Source organism: Juglans regia, chromosome 11 (assembly GCF_001411555.2).
Source record: "Juglans regia cultivar Chandler chromosome 11, Walnut 2.0, whole genome shotgun sequence".
Lineage (NCBI taxonomy): Eukaryota > Viridiplantae > Streptophyta > Magnoliopsida > Fagales > Juglandaceae > Juglans > Juglans regia.
Window position 1 is genome coordinate 1,444,907 of NC_049911.1, and position 14,079 is coordinate 1,458,985.

The window sequence follows — 14,079 nt, forward strand, 5'->3', positions numbered from 1 at the left end:
ATATTTAATTTCTTTATTTTTACTTAATTATTAAGAAAGTGATTTTTAGTGTATTGGTATGTTTTTTAAAAAAATATATATATATAAAAAAGAGAAGAAGATAAAAATAAAAAATCAACTTTGTGCTAGCGGGCACGCTTAGTGGTCAAAGTTGGGTGGCACACTAACACGACTCAATAAGGGTCACACCAATCCGACTCCCTAAATTCTGAACGTAATGTCATGGCGTTACGTCACTTTACCAACTCTAATACCATTTGTCACAACCTAACAAAGTTCAGATCATCAACTTACCATTGCAGTTCCTTAACATATATAGATTATGATTCAAGTTTCACCCTATTAATACTCAATGTAAGACATGATACCTTCATAACCCACTCATCCAATGTATGAGATCAATGCAATATAATACACAGGAATCATAATGAAAGGATAGATTCTAACTTAAAATTTATAAGAGCACTCTCATTAGATTATGTAAATGCAAAATTATAATTTGCATAATATCACATGATTTTACATTTGGCTATTTCACTCAAAACATATTCTCACATTGGATTATCTATCTATTAGCTAAAATAATAATAAAATATTATTAATTTCATAATAATATTTTTTTCTAATTTATTTTTGTCGTATTTTACAATTCTACCAATCATATATTAATTAATAATCAAATTGTAATTAACATATGATTGGTAGAGAGAAACACTCAAAATCCTAACAAAACAACTCTTCTACATTAGAGACGATAAAATTACAACATGTAATTGCACCATTAAGTAAAACATTGCATCATTCCACAATTAAAATACTGCCAAACAATTCCACAACAGCAACAACAAGTAATTAAAACACTCGGATGCAGCAGTGTTACAATTCCACAATTCATAGCAGTGTTAAAATCTGGAAGGATTTTGTTTCCTATGGAACCTCTTGGGGTTGAGCCTCATCAAGTGGTTCCTAATCAGGAATCTCTGCTCCTCTTGAGATCTCTACATCAAATTCACAGCTCTTATGAACCTCTTATGGTTGAGCCTCATCAAGTAGTTTCTGATCAAGAATCTATGCCCCTCTTGAGATCTCTACATCAAATTCACAGCTCTGCATTTGAATTACTTCTTCAGATGCTGCATGTAATGGAAACTCATTAGTACTATCTTTATAAACTCAATAACAGAGAATTATATAACGGATAAAAATAAAATTAAACAAACAGGACTACCTAGATGATTTTCCAAGGGCCATAGTAGGCATTGCATTTTAACCATGCAAATCCACTTTAAATGATTGATTCAATTCAATATTGAGTAATTTAATTTTTTTATAGATTAGGGAAGTGCAATCAAATATATATGAGACAGGCCAGGTTCTTATTTTAAACTTGCATAATCTAATATAGCCTATTTTTCAGCTCTATTAGCTAAACACCTTAAATTATTTACATTTACATCATCCAATACGGATGCTCTAAAGATGGCATTTCTCGCGATACTTCATAAAAAACTCGGTATTCTAATGTAACTTTGAAAGCATGAAATTTTAGTGCAATATTAAAGTTAGGGCTGTAAAAATAAACTGGAGAACCAGAAAATCGGCCTGGACTCGTTGGTTTGGTCCGGTTCAGTTCGGGGCCTATTTTTCCATTTTAAAAATGGTCATAATCGGTCCGGACTCGATTTTATATTTTCTAGAACCGGACCAGTTTGCATATTTATATATTTTTAATTAATTTTTAATATTATATATAATTTTGATAAATTATAATTATATATGAAATAATGTTATATTATAATTTATAACATAAAATTTTAATTTTAAACATGAACATTTATTTGATCATATGTTTTAAATATAAAATATATATTAGTATATTAATTAATATATTATCACTAACATATAATAATAGTACCTATACCAACAGTATTACTATTTATTAATAGTATTAGTATATTATTAATATTTATATCTCTACTATTATATAAGTAGCTATCACACGACCACTAAACAGAAATTCTTATTTTCCGTTAACTCTCCGTTAAATCAACGCTATATGACTAACGCAGCTTTGAAAACAGTAATTTTCTTATTTCAATCAGATTTTGCTTTTTTTTTTTTTACATTTTTATCCGTTGAGTATTAGACTATTTTAGTTTATTATTTTTCTCCTTTATATCTTGTGGTTGTATCAGTACACTATTTTTTTGCTTTTTCTTTGTATGTTTTTTCACTTCTGCAGTTGAATGTTTTGTCCTTTATCGAGCCACTACACATTCTTTATTAGTAGATGAAATTTGCATGGTAGTATTACGTTTGGATGTTAGGTAATATCAAATGATTTTTTATTATGTGAACATTTGTGTTTTATAAATTTTATAGAGATATATTTGAATGTAAATAAGTTGATATATGTGTAGATAAATTAATATTATTCCAATTCCCATGTATTGCAGTGATTACCAACTCTAAAATTAAATTCAATATATATATAATTATATATAAAAAAATTTATTCATTGCTAATTTTATATTAAATGATAGATTTATAAGTAAAATATAATAAATAATTTACTTATAATTATCAAATATCACATTATAAGATGATGAGAAGATTATGATATTTGAGGATTATAATATTTGTTGATCATTATCCAATTTTAAAAAATATCTAATATGATTTAATTAAGAGACTCACCCAGATAACCTACAATAAATAATATCACACATGTATATATATGACCTAATAATTTCATGAACGATGATAAGATATTATGTGATAAGGGGTAAAAGTGATTTTTCTTTCCTTAATGTCTCCGTCAATTCTAAAAATGACAGTACTGATCAGTATTATTCTACTGATCTCTTCTCTTTAATTATTATATTTTTTATTCCTATATTTTTCCATTCATTAAATTATTTATTAGTCATTTTTTTAATTATGATTTTTTTTTACACGTTTCTCCCTACCTAATATATTAATGTATACGTATAAGTATAAGAGATTAAAAATTTAATATATATTAAAAATCAAATCGAATCGGATCGAAATTGGTGAAATTAAAAGTATCAATTTAAAAGGATAACTGATGTGATATCAATTCTTAAAAATATAAAATCAATGTATATAGATTTGATCCCAAAATTTGTCTCAAACCGAATCAAACAAACCGATTACACACCCTTATAAAAGCCACGACGTTATCCTTTCCAACGAACAAAATGTCAAAGTCTGGTGTATCTGTCGTGATCAGTACTTCAATCTGACTCCTAACCGATAGTCTGAAAACTTCAGAATATATTCGCTATTTCATGCATGGTGTATCTGTTGTGATCAGTACTTCAATCTTAGACTCCAACTGATAAAGTCTGAAAACTTCAGACTATATATTCGCTATTTCATGTTAATTATTTCTCCTCTTAAAAAAAAAAAAATGTTATAATTAACGTGATTTCATGGCATAAATTTAAAAGAGCATTAGTCAGAACAGCAGCAAACCAGAAAGTCAATACTCCACCACCTCGACCTGTTTGGTCTCAACAAACTCTCTCCAACATCATCATTTATCTTGAGTGGGTCATGATGTGCATGTTTTGCCTATATATCTTCCAAGAGATCGAAAGAGATCGGAGAGAAAGTAATGGAAGAAGGACTGTTACCAAGGTCCAATAATGCAGAAGTTGGCGACGAGCTGCCGCCAAGCAGTAGTAAAGGTGCCTCAGCCACACTTGTTGTTGTGCTCAGCACCATGGTCGCCCTCTGCGGTTCTCTCTGCACTGGCTGCGCTGTAAGTATATACCATGATCATTTACTGTATATACATTTACACACACACACATATTTATAATATATACACACAAATACGTACCATGATCTTGATCAATAACCATTTCTCTCTCATACCGCTCGATCCTAACCCATTAGCCTTTAAATTTCAGAAAAGAGGAAAAGGCCAGGAAAAAAAACCAGCAGTCATTTGATTACTACTGTTTTCGTTATTATTGTTTTGGGTCATTTTTCTTGAAAATTAATAAAAACAAATTAAAAGAATGAGAGTAACAGAAGTTAAAAACTCAGTACCCCATGCAGAATAATATAATTTGTATCAAGTTTACTGATTACCGATCATGAGTTAGTACTACTACTGAGTAGTACTGGCCGATCAGCAATACAAATTAATTGGCTATTTATTTTGAAGTCAGGATATTCGTCATCTGCCGAAACCGGACTTGTGGAAGATTTGGACCTCTCTGTGGCAGAAGTAAGTACTACAACGTCTTCGTTATTAACATAGAAGATATTCCTCTCTCTACTAAGGAACCGTAGACAGTGTACAGCAGTGTAAATTGTTTTATTTTCTCTACAGTCTTGTAACTGTTTTTTATTTCATTCTGATTCTAGAATATTGTATGACATCAGTATAAATACCCATGTAAACACCATTGATAAATACAACAGAATTATGAGGAAAATGCCTTTCTATTATGGTATCAGAGCGTTCTGACCAACGTCTCTCGATCCATGGAGATATTCTCTTCTTCTTCCTCATCCAACTCCTCCTCCTCCAATATACACACAAATTCTTCTTCTGCTTCTATGCCTTCCTTTTCTCACATTGTGTCTACCAAATTAACCACAGCCAATTTTCCTATTTGGCAAGTCCAGATCTCGGCATACCTTAGAGGGCAGGACCTTTTTCAATATGTTGATGGCTCTCTCATGCCTCTTCCTGAATTTCTCTCAAATACTAATCTACCCAACCCAGACTACCCTCCTTGGAGACGGAATGATCAACTTGTTCTCAGCATCTTATTCTCTTTAATTTCTGATTCAGTACTTGGTCATGTCCTTTCCTCAAACACCTCTCGTGCTCTTTGGTCATCTCTTTCTTCCCTTCTCGCTACTCATTCTCAGGCCAAGCAATTTCAGGTTCGTTTTCAACTTGCCAATTTAACTCGTGGTGATCAAAATATCACAGATTATTTTGGTAAAGTTAGAGCACTAGCAAACATTCTTGCTGCATCGGGAAAACCTCTACCAGATCCTGAGTTCGTTACCTATCTCCTTTCGGGTCTAGGCTCGGCATATGATGTCTTTGTCACCTCAATAACCACTCGCGCAGAGCCCATCTCCTCTAATGAGTTATATCAATTTCTCTTGATTCATGAGAGTAGACTCGCACATGGTGTTCGTGGGTCTCCTGCCATAGAACCTTCTGTGAATCTTACCACAACGACTGGACGTGGTAGTCGTGCTCCTTATCGTGGTGGTCGCTCTGCTCGTAATGGACGAGGTCGATTCAACCATCCAAACAGAGGCGGACGAAGCTTCTCTCCAGCCACAAGTCAGCATCCAACTTGTCAAGTTTGCCAGAAATCTGGGCATGTAGCTCTTCAATGTCGGCACCGGTTTGATCACAGCTATCAATATGGAGCTCCAACCTCATTCTCAGCAAACTTTACTCAACCCGGTTTCCTCCCAGACACGACATGGTATCCGGATTCGGCTGCTACTCACCACATCACTCATGATCTCAACAATCTCAACCTTCACTCAGAGCCTTATTGTGGTAGTGAACAAATCCGAGTAGGAGATGGTTCTGGCCTTCTCATTCAAAATACGGGTGACTCATCTCTAGCTTCTCCTTCCTCTTCTTTTCTACTTCAAAATCTTATGCATGTTCCTAACATTACCAAGAACCTTCTTTCGGTTTCAAAATTCTGCAAAGATAACTTCTGCTTTTTCGAATTTCATGACTCTTGCTTCTTTGTGAAGGACACCTCGACGGGGAGGACCCTCCTCACAGGGCCAACCCGTGACGGTCTGTATATCTTCCCTCCGGCGCCTGCTTCCTACTCAACTTCCACTCCTTCTGCTCACTTCAGCGCATCCTCCTCAGTGGCTCAATGGCACCGTCGTTTGGGACATCCTCACCACTCTACTCTCTCTCGTGTTCTGCATAGCACCCGTTTGACAAAAATCCCAAGTGTCTCCAGTTTTAAATGCACTGAATGCCCGCTGGCTAAGAGTCATCAACTTTCTTTTGAGTCTAGCTCGGCCCAGTCCAATAAACCCTTAGCTCTAGTTTGTGCAGATGTTTGGGGCCCTGCCCACACTGTGTCTAGGCTTGGGTATAAATACTATGTTTCTTTTGTGGATCATTATACAAGGTTTACTTGGTTTTATTCCTTAAAATTGAAATCTGATGTTGCTCAAGTTTTCTCTAGTTTTTTGCCTTATGTTGAACGTTTGTTTAATTCCAAGCTCATCACCCTTCAAACCGATGGGGGTGGTGAATTTCAATCTCTAACGCCTATTTGTAAACAATTGGGAATTAATCATCGTTTTTCTTATCCACACACCCATCAACAAAATGGTTTTGTGGAAAGAAAACATTGTCATATAGTTGAGACTGGGCTTGCTCTCTTAGCCCATGCCTCTCTTCCTTTCATGTTTTGGGCAGATGTTTTTGAAACGGCTGTATATCTTATCAATCGTCTACCATCTCCTATCACCAAAAATAAATCCCCATTTTATTATGTTCATCATCATGATCCTGACTATATGTTTCTCAAAGTTTTCGGTTGTGAGTGCTTTCCCAATTTACGTTCCTATAATTCCTACAAACTCAATTACCGGTCCACTTCATTTGTTTTTCTGGGTTACAGTTCGGTTCATAAAGGCTATAAGTGCCTGGACTACAAGACCAATCGCCTCTATTTCTCTAGGGACGTCCAATTTCATGAAGATTCATTTCCACTCTCTCGGCCCAAGCCCACCCCAATCACTCCCTCTAAAATCTCTTCCCCCACTTCTGCCGTCCTACCCATTCTGCACTCCAGGTCCTCTCTTCTCGGCCCAGGCCCAGGCCCAGCCCACAACTCTCCACTCCCAATTAACCCATCCCCTGCCCCTTCTGTGTCAAATCCGAATACCACTCCCTCGCCTAATCCTTCCAGATTTCCCCCAATTTCTCCAATCCCTAGTTCCTCTCCCTCTGCATCTCAAACCCAGCCTCCGATTCTTCTTCCTCCCAGATCTCCCATCATCACGCGAGCTCAAACCCATTCCTCTCGTCCTCGTATTCGAACCGATGGCACGATTCCCTTCCCTACTCGGCAATGCTTCACTACCACAATAATTCCCGAAACTCCCACAAGCTTCTCCGTTGCTACCAAGCATCTCGAATGGAAGGATGCCATGGTCGAGGAATATCAAGCTCTAATTCAGATCAAAACATGGTCTCTTGTGCCTCCTAATCCTACCTTTAATGTACTGGGTTGCAAATGGGTCTACAAGACCAAAGTGCATGCCGACGGCTCCATTGAGAGGAGAAAGCACGTCTCGTAGCTAAAGGCTACCATCAACAACATGGACTTGATTTTCATGAAACCTACAGCCCAGTGGTCAAGGCTTCTACCATACGGGTTGTTCTGTCTCTTGCCGTGACTCGAGGATGGCCACTTCGACAATTGGATATCCAAAATGCTTTCCTACATGGTACTCTCACTGATCAGGTATACATGCATCAGCCTCAAGGTTTCGTCAATTCTCAGTTCCCCGATTATGTGTGCAAATTGCACAAAGCCATTTATGGCCTTAAACAGGCCCCGAGAGCTTGGTTTGCCCAACTTAGCTCTTGGTTGCTCGATTATGGCTTTCGAGCCTCCCAATCTGATGCTTCCCTCTTTGTACTTGCACATGGTGATCTGCGTCTCTACCTTTTAATTTATGTTGATGATTTTATTCTCACTGGGTCTCACGCATCTGCTATTGATAATTTTATCCATGACCTAGCTTTGGCTTTCCCCGTAAAAGACCTTGGTTCTTTATCATACTTTCTTGGTTTGGAGGTCACTCGACTAGACAATGGACTACTTCTCTCTCAGAGAAAGTATGTTAAGGATTTACTCACGAGAAGCAATATGTTACATGCTAAGCCTGTCTCTTCACCTATGGCAGCCTCACTAAAATTGTCTAAGTTTGATGCCCCAAGTTTTGATGATGTAACACTCTTTAGGAGTATTGTTGGTGGGTTACAATACCTCTCCTTTACACGGCCTGATATCTATTATGCAGTCAATAAAGTGTGCCAATTCATGCACACTCCTAAACTTCCTCATTGGGTTGCTGTTAAACGTATATTACGATATCTGAAGGCTACTGTAAATCATGGCCTGTTTTTCTCCTCCAAATCCTCTCTTACCTTGCAAGCATACTCCGATGCGGATTGGGCTGGATGCCCAGACAATCGGAAGTCTACTGCTGGCTATTGTGTGTTCATGGGTCATAATCTGGTTTCTTGGAGTTCTAAGAAACAAAAGACCGTTGCTAGGTCTAGTACGGAAGCTGAATACAAGTCAGTTGCCTCTTCTGCAGCTGAACTCATATGGCTTCAGACTCTCTTATTTGAACTTTGTATTTCTATTCCTCGTGCTCCTACACTATGGTGTGACAACATCGGTGCCACCTATTTGGCAGCCAATCCAGTTTTTCACTCAAGGACTAAACATATGGATATTGATTTTCATTTTGTTCGAGACCATGTTGCTGCCAAGTCTCTCAATATTTCCTTTATCAGCTCCAAAGAGCAGCTTGCGGATGTATTCACTAAGCCTTTGGTTGCGGACAGATTTTTCAAGCTGAGGTCGAGCCTCAAAGTTGTCGATACCCCTTTGGGCTCGCAGGGGCGTATTAACATAGAAGATATTCCTCTCTCTACTAAGGAACCGTAGGCAGTGTACAACAGTGTAAATTGTTTTATTTTCTCTACAGTCTTGTAACTGTTTTTTATTCCATTCTGATTCTAGAATATTGTATGACATCAGTATAAATACCCATGTAAACACCATTGATAAATACAACAGAATTATGAGGAAAATGCCTTTCTGTTATTCGTCACTTTGTTTTTAATTAAATTTTAATTCTTATATATGTATATATTTATATATCATATTAGGGAAGATATTGCTAATTAATACGTACATTAGTCTCAGCATTTGATCATCCGTTTTTTATAAAAATTTCCTGATCAGTCTAAAATATTATGAACGTACAACATTCTTGAGTTTTCAGGATTTTTTAAATTGATTATTAATTAAGTCCATTGCAATAAAAAAATATAACGAGAATATTCATGCACCAGTACACGTACGTGTTTAAAGTCAAGTAAGACTTTCTACATTATAGAGGCATCGTAACTCTACAGAATAATAAATATATAATCTCTCTCTCTATATATATATATACACACACACTGCAGGCATCATATGAGCTAGCAATGAAGATTAGTGTTGCCATGAGGTCCGGATAAATGTTTTGTTCCTCGCAAATATGTTTTGAATTTTATTTGGATTTTACACCTTGAATGAAGTGTCTTATATATATAATTATCTATATAGTACTGAGCCTTTTCTTTTGACTGAACGTCAGTACTGGAATGAAATCAAGTTTCGTTGTATCTGCCTTTTGCAGTTTTCACTCTTCGGTTCTATAATAACCATTGGAGGAGTGATAGGTGCATTACTCAGCGGAAAGATGGCGGATATTATTGGGAGGAGAGGTGTAAGTTTACTTTGTCACCTCGTAGCTCAAGCCACCATATTCTAAATTTTTATATAAAAATCAAAAGCTTAATTTCTTTGATTACCTTTATTTCTTGTTGATATATCATAATGCAGGCAATGTGGTTCTCTGAAATTTTCAGCCTTGCAGGTTGGCTTGCTATAGCATTTGCAAAGGTTTTTTTCCTGGCCTTCTTTCCTTCCCTTAAATCATGCTTGCATTTGACTGCCAATAAGAACCAATGCTATCAAACCATCTTGTCTTTACATTTCCTCTTTACAATTGGAGATTAGGGAGTTATGGAAGCAACTATGCATGGAATGAGTTCTGGTTTCCAGCTCTGAAGAGAGAGAGAGAGAGAGAGAGAGAGAGAGAGAGAGAGAGAGAATTCAGATTTCCACCTAAGTTTTAGAAGGGATGTCTCTGTCCATGAATTAATATCTAATCTCAATTTTTCTTTTTCAGTTATATGGCTATTTCCTCACTAACTCGAACAATTTTTAAAATTAAGTAGGATATTAGAAAAGCCTCCCGGTGATACCTGTTGTGGTTGTCCCACATCGATTGTGGAAGGGCTTGGTCAATTTATAAGTGCGAGGGAAAGCCTCACCTCTTGAGCTTGTTTTTGATGTTGAGAGTGGCCCAAGACTACCTAACACTAGTATCAAAGCCCAAGTTTACCAATAGTCTCAGGTTCAACAGTTTGTGGGAGAAACGAGTTGTCTCTGCTCCAATCCAGGACCTGATGTGTGAGGGGGAGATTGTTGGGTTATCCTACGTCGATTGTGAAAGGGGCTGGTGGTCAGTTTATAAGCGTGAGAGAAAGTCTCACCTCTTAAGCTAGTTTTTGAGGTTGAGAGAGGCCCAAGACCACCTAACAATACCTATGTTGATTATTTTATTTCAGTTGATGAAGGGGCAGGCGAGTGAAAAAATCAGTCAAGTGAAGTAAATTAGTGATAATTTTTTCTCTACTGGGTAATAACAGTGATTAATGCTTTATATAGAATGCTTGGTGTTTGGATCTCGGAAGACTATCAGTTGGTATTGGCGTTGGGATTAGTTGCTATGTGGTAATTTTTGAGTTGACATTTATAATTGGTTTACCCATTTTGAAAGACATTATATAATGATTAAATGCTTATAACCATACAGGTACCTGTATATATTGCAGAAATAACACCTAAGGATATTAGGGGACAATTTACATCATCTAATCAGGTATATCTAGCTCATTCAATATTGTAGCTTTAAATTGAACAGCCAACTCGTTGTTCATGTATTTACATCTCGTCAAGTATGCAGCTGATGATCTGTTGCGGCCTTTCACTGATGTATTTCACTGGAAATGTCGTTCCCTGGCGCACCTTGGCTTTAATTGGTACCCTGTTTATTGCCCCTTCTGTGTGTAAATTTAATTTCAAGATGAGTTCTTCTAGAAGAATAAATTTCTATCCAAATTTGTTTTATTTTCAGCTGCTACTCCTTGTCTGGTACAAAGTGTAGGTTTATTCTTTGTTCCAGAGTCTCCTAGATGGTTGGTGAGTACATACTTTGTTTTAAAAGTTTTATGTATGGTGTTTGGTTGTAGGATGAAAAAGAATGCAATGTATGCTTTGATATGTTTATGTTGGCTTATTCAAGTATGCTCTGAGGAGAAAACAACTAAAACTACAAACTTTTACTTCTGATTTTTTGTTTTTCTGAAAAGAAAAAGAAAACATTGATTTGGATGCTGAAACGATGAGTACAACTGCTTTGCAGGCAAAAATTGGTAAAGAGCAAGAGCTTGAAGCTGCTCTGCAGCATCTTAGGGGGAAGAATGCTGATATCTCTCAAGAAGCAGCTGATATCATAGTAATCTTGGGATTTTTTGTTTCTTGAACACTGTATCTCTTCGAAAAACTGCACTGGAGGAATATAATTTTCTTACCAGTCATTCCATTTCGCAGGACTTTACAGAAACCTTTCAACAGCAACAAGAAACGAAAATTATGGAATTGTTCCAGCGGAAATATGTCCATTCTCTCATTGTAAGCCTCACCCATTGTGGCTCCTTTACTTTTCATAGATTGTCCAATCGTTTGTTGTATCTTATTTAAATTGGTTTAGGTTGGACCTGGGTTGATGTTACTGCAACAATTTGGAGGAGCTAATGCAATTGCATCTTATGCAAGCTCTATATTCGTAGATGCTGGTAAGGTAGTAGCTTTAAGGATTTTTTTCATTAACCATTGAAGAATGGAGAGACGATCATTGAGAATTTTGATTCATGGAAGGTTTTTCAAGTAGCATTGGGACCATATCAATGGCTATCATCCAGGTACTTGGCTCATTATATATGTGAGTGGATGTAGGATTCCGCTTGATACATCTCCCAAATATCTAAACCTTCTTTTACAGATTCCATCTGCTGTTGTGGGTGTAATCTTGACAGATAAATCCGGAAGAAGACCACTTCTTATGGTGAGGATGGCGAAATTCAGCTATAACTCCATGGTGTAAATCATCAGTAAGTTAATAACAGTGAAGTGAACGAATTGTTGCAGGTCTCTGCTGCTGGAATGTGCTTGTGTTGCCTTCTTGTAGGCTTGTCATTTGGCTTTATTCAGGTTGATATCAAAACCAAGTCCAAAGCTTCTGTGTCTGTGGTTATATTCTTCACGTATATGATTGATCATATTTAAATTCTTTAATTATGGGCAGGGCATCTACTGGTTAAAGGGCATCTTGGTGCTGATTGGGATCCTGGTAACCTAACATACCAGAAAGATTATTTTTTGCCCTCTTCTAAAGATATATATATATATATATATATAAAGGAGATTTCTAGATTAAATTTCTCATAATGTCTCCTTTATGCTTTATGGTCAATTATAATAGCGAGGTTAATTTGTGAGAGGTGTTTGATGGGGCTTTCAGCACTTGAAATTCCGAGTTTAATTTGGAAGGAGCTCACTCCAATGATAGTGCTACTAGGCAAATTGGTTTTACAAACATCCAAAAGGCATTTTTTCCCCTTGTCAAGAAAAGAACTAAAGATTCTTATGTTGAATTTCTCACATTTTTATCTGATTTATGCTTCAGCAACAAATTCTAAGCTCTGAGCATATTTTCCATTGAAACGACATAATGGTTGCCCTACATATCATACATAGTCTTGGGGGATCAAACTTCAAAGCCTTCTAATCACCTATTGCTTTCCAATTACTAACATGGCCAACTTTGCACTTTCTGAAGTTTCTTTTTCTTTCAAATCCACAAAGGAACAAGGGAGGTGTTTGTTGTTCTTTTATACACAGTTCTGGAATAAGGTTTGCATATTCACATATTAAATTGAGATGAAAGTGATCGACTAGCCAATAATCCACGCAGGGGTATAGTGTGGCTTACACAATAGGCATGGCAGGATTACCATGGGTTATAATGTCAGAGGTATGTATGTTATTGAACTTTGAACCCTTTTACCAACCTTTTAAGGGCTAGAATGATTACTAAGAAGCTCAAAGCTTAAGAATCATATGGCTCTAATACAAGGATGACTTTACATTAATCCAGATATTCCCTATAAACGTCAAGGGTATGGGTGGAAGCCTAGTGACTTTAGTGAACTGGTCCAGCTCTTGGATTGTTTTATACGCATTCAATTTTATGATGGAATGGAGTGCAGCAGGTAACCGTTTCTATAGACACTTTCACTTCTAGTTTGTGAATTGTTTGCTGTTTCTTGCTTGATCATCTTCTGCATTTATACATACATGCATGTTTTGGCCATGCTATATCAGGAACATTTCTCATATTCTCTGGGATCAGTGGTTTGAGTGTTGTATTCGTGGCAAAACTGGTTCCAGAGACCAAAGGGCGAGCTCTGGAAGAAATTCAAGCATCAATTACCAGTTCTACTGCAATAAGATCATGAAGTCCAAGAAATACTAGGGAATGTTTTTTTCCTGATACATTTAAAATATGTTGTTAGATCGATTAAACTTTTAGAATATCATGTCAGAACTGTAAAATAATTGTATGAGTAATATTCATATTTCCATTATTGCTCTTCATCCACAAGCTCAAGGTTTTTTTGTTTTTTCTCTCTGTTGTTGAATGAAAGTCAAATTTAATGGCATGAAAGCCCATGTACAATTGGCTGAAATCAAGTGGTTTTTGACATTTTGTCGACTCAGATATCTCCCATATAATCCTTTTAATTATGATACGTTTGAGATGAGTTTAATTAGTTGAGTTCGTATTTTATAAGTCTCATTGAAATGAGTTTAACGTTTTTAGGTTGAGATGAGTTTAACTTTTTATAGAAAGTTGAAAAAGTAGTGGATCCATCAATGATTAGTTTGAGATGAATTGAATTTGGTTCAACAACCAAACACACCCTAATGTTTTTATTTTTGTATTATTTTGCCGGAGCATTCTTCATATTCTCAAGCAAATGTGGCTAGCTTAATGACCGTTCTCATGCATGCATGTTTGTAGCAAAGTTAATTGAAACCAGAGACAAAGGGG

At 36.4% G+C, this 14,079-nt stretch overlaps 1 protein-coding gene across 2 annotated transcripts; it reads left to right on the plus strand.

Moving 5' to 3' along the window:
• Positions 1 to 3,622: 3,622 nt before the first annotated feature.
• Positions 3,623 to 13,622, plus strand: LOC109002386 (sugar transporter ERD6-like 5). Of its 2 annotated transcripts, none has more exons than XM_018980105.2 (18): positions 3,623 to 3,787; positions 4,199 to 4,261; positions 9,475 to 9,564; positions 9,681 to 9,740; positions 10,572 to 10,637; positions 10,720 to 10,785; positions 10,870 to 10,945; positions 11,041 to 11,105; positions 11,329 to 11,421; positions 11,517 to 11,597; positions 11,677 to 11,761; positions 11,844 to 11,887; positions 11,968 to 12,030; positions 12,114 to 12,176; positions 12,271 to 12,315; positions 12,940 to 12,999; positions 13,123 to 13,237; positions 13,350 to 13,622. In XM_018980105.2, the coding sequence occupies exons 1-18, from the start codon at positions 3,641 to 3,643 to the stop codon at positions 13,481 to 13,483; spliced, it is 1,416 nt and encodes a 471-aa protein (XP_018835650.1). In that variant the 5' UTR covers positions 3,623 to 3,640; the 3' UTR covers positions 13,484 to 13,622. The 2 variants fall into 2 exon arrangements, with proteins under 2 accessions (XP_018835650.1, XP_018835652.1); XM_018980107.2 differs by having other exon boundaries at positions 3,703 to 3,787; positions 4,203 to 4,261.
• Positions 13,623 to 14,079: the final 457 nt, after the last annotated feature.

What these genes read in the sequence shown, in the direction of transcription:
- LOC109002386 (XM_018980105.2), top strand. Translation starts at nt 3,641, where the DNA reads ATGGAAGAAGGACTGTTACCAAGGTCCAATAATGCAGAAGTTGGCGAC. An exon ending in AATTTACATCATCTAATCAG is followed by an intron (nt 10,786 to 10,869) that starts GTATATCTAGCT and finishes TCAAGTATGCAG; the next exon opens with CTGATGATCTGTTGCGGCCT. An exon ending in GATGGAATGGAGTGCAGCAG is followed by an intron (nt 13,238 to 13,349) that starts GTAACCGTTTCT and finishes ATGCTATATCAG; the next exon opens with GAACATTTCTCATATTCTCT.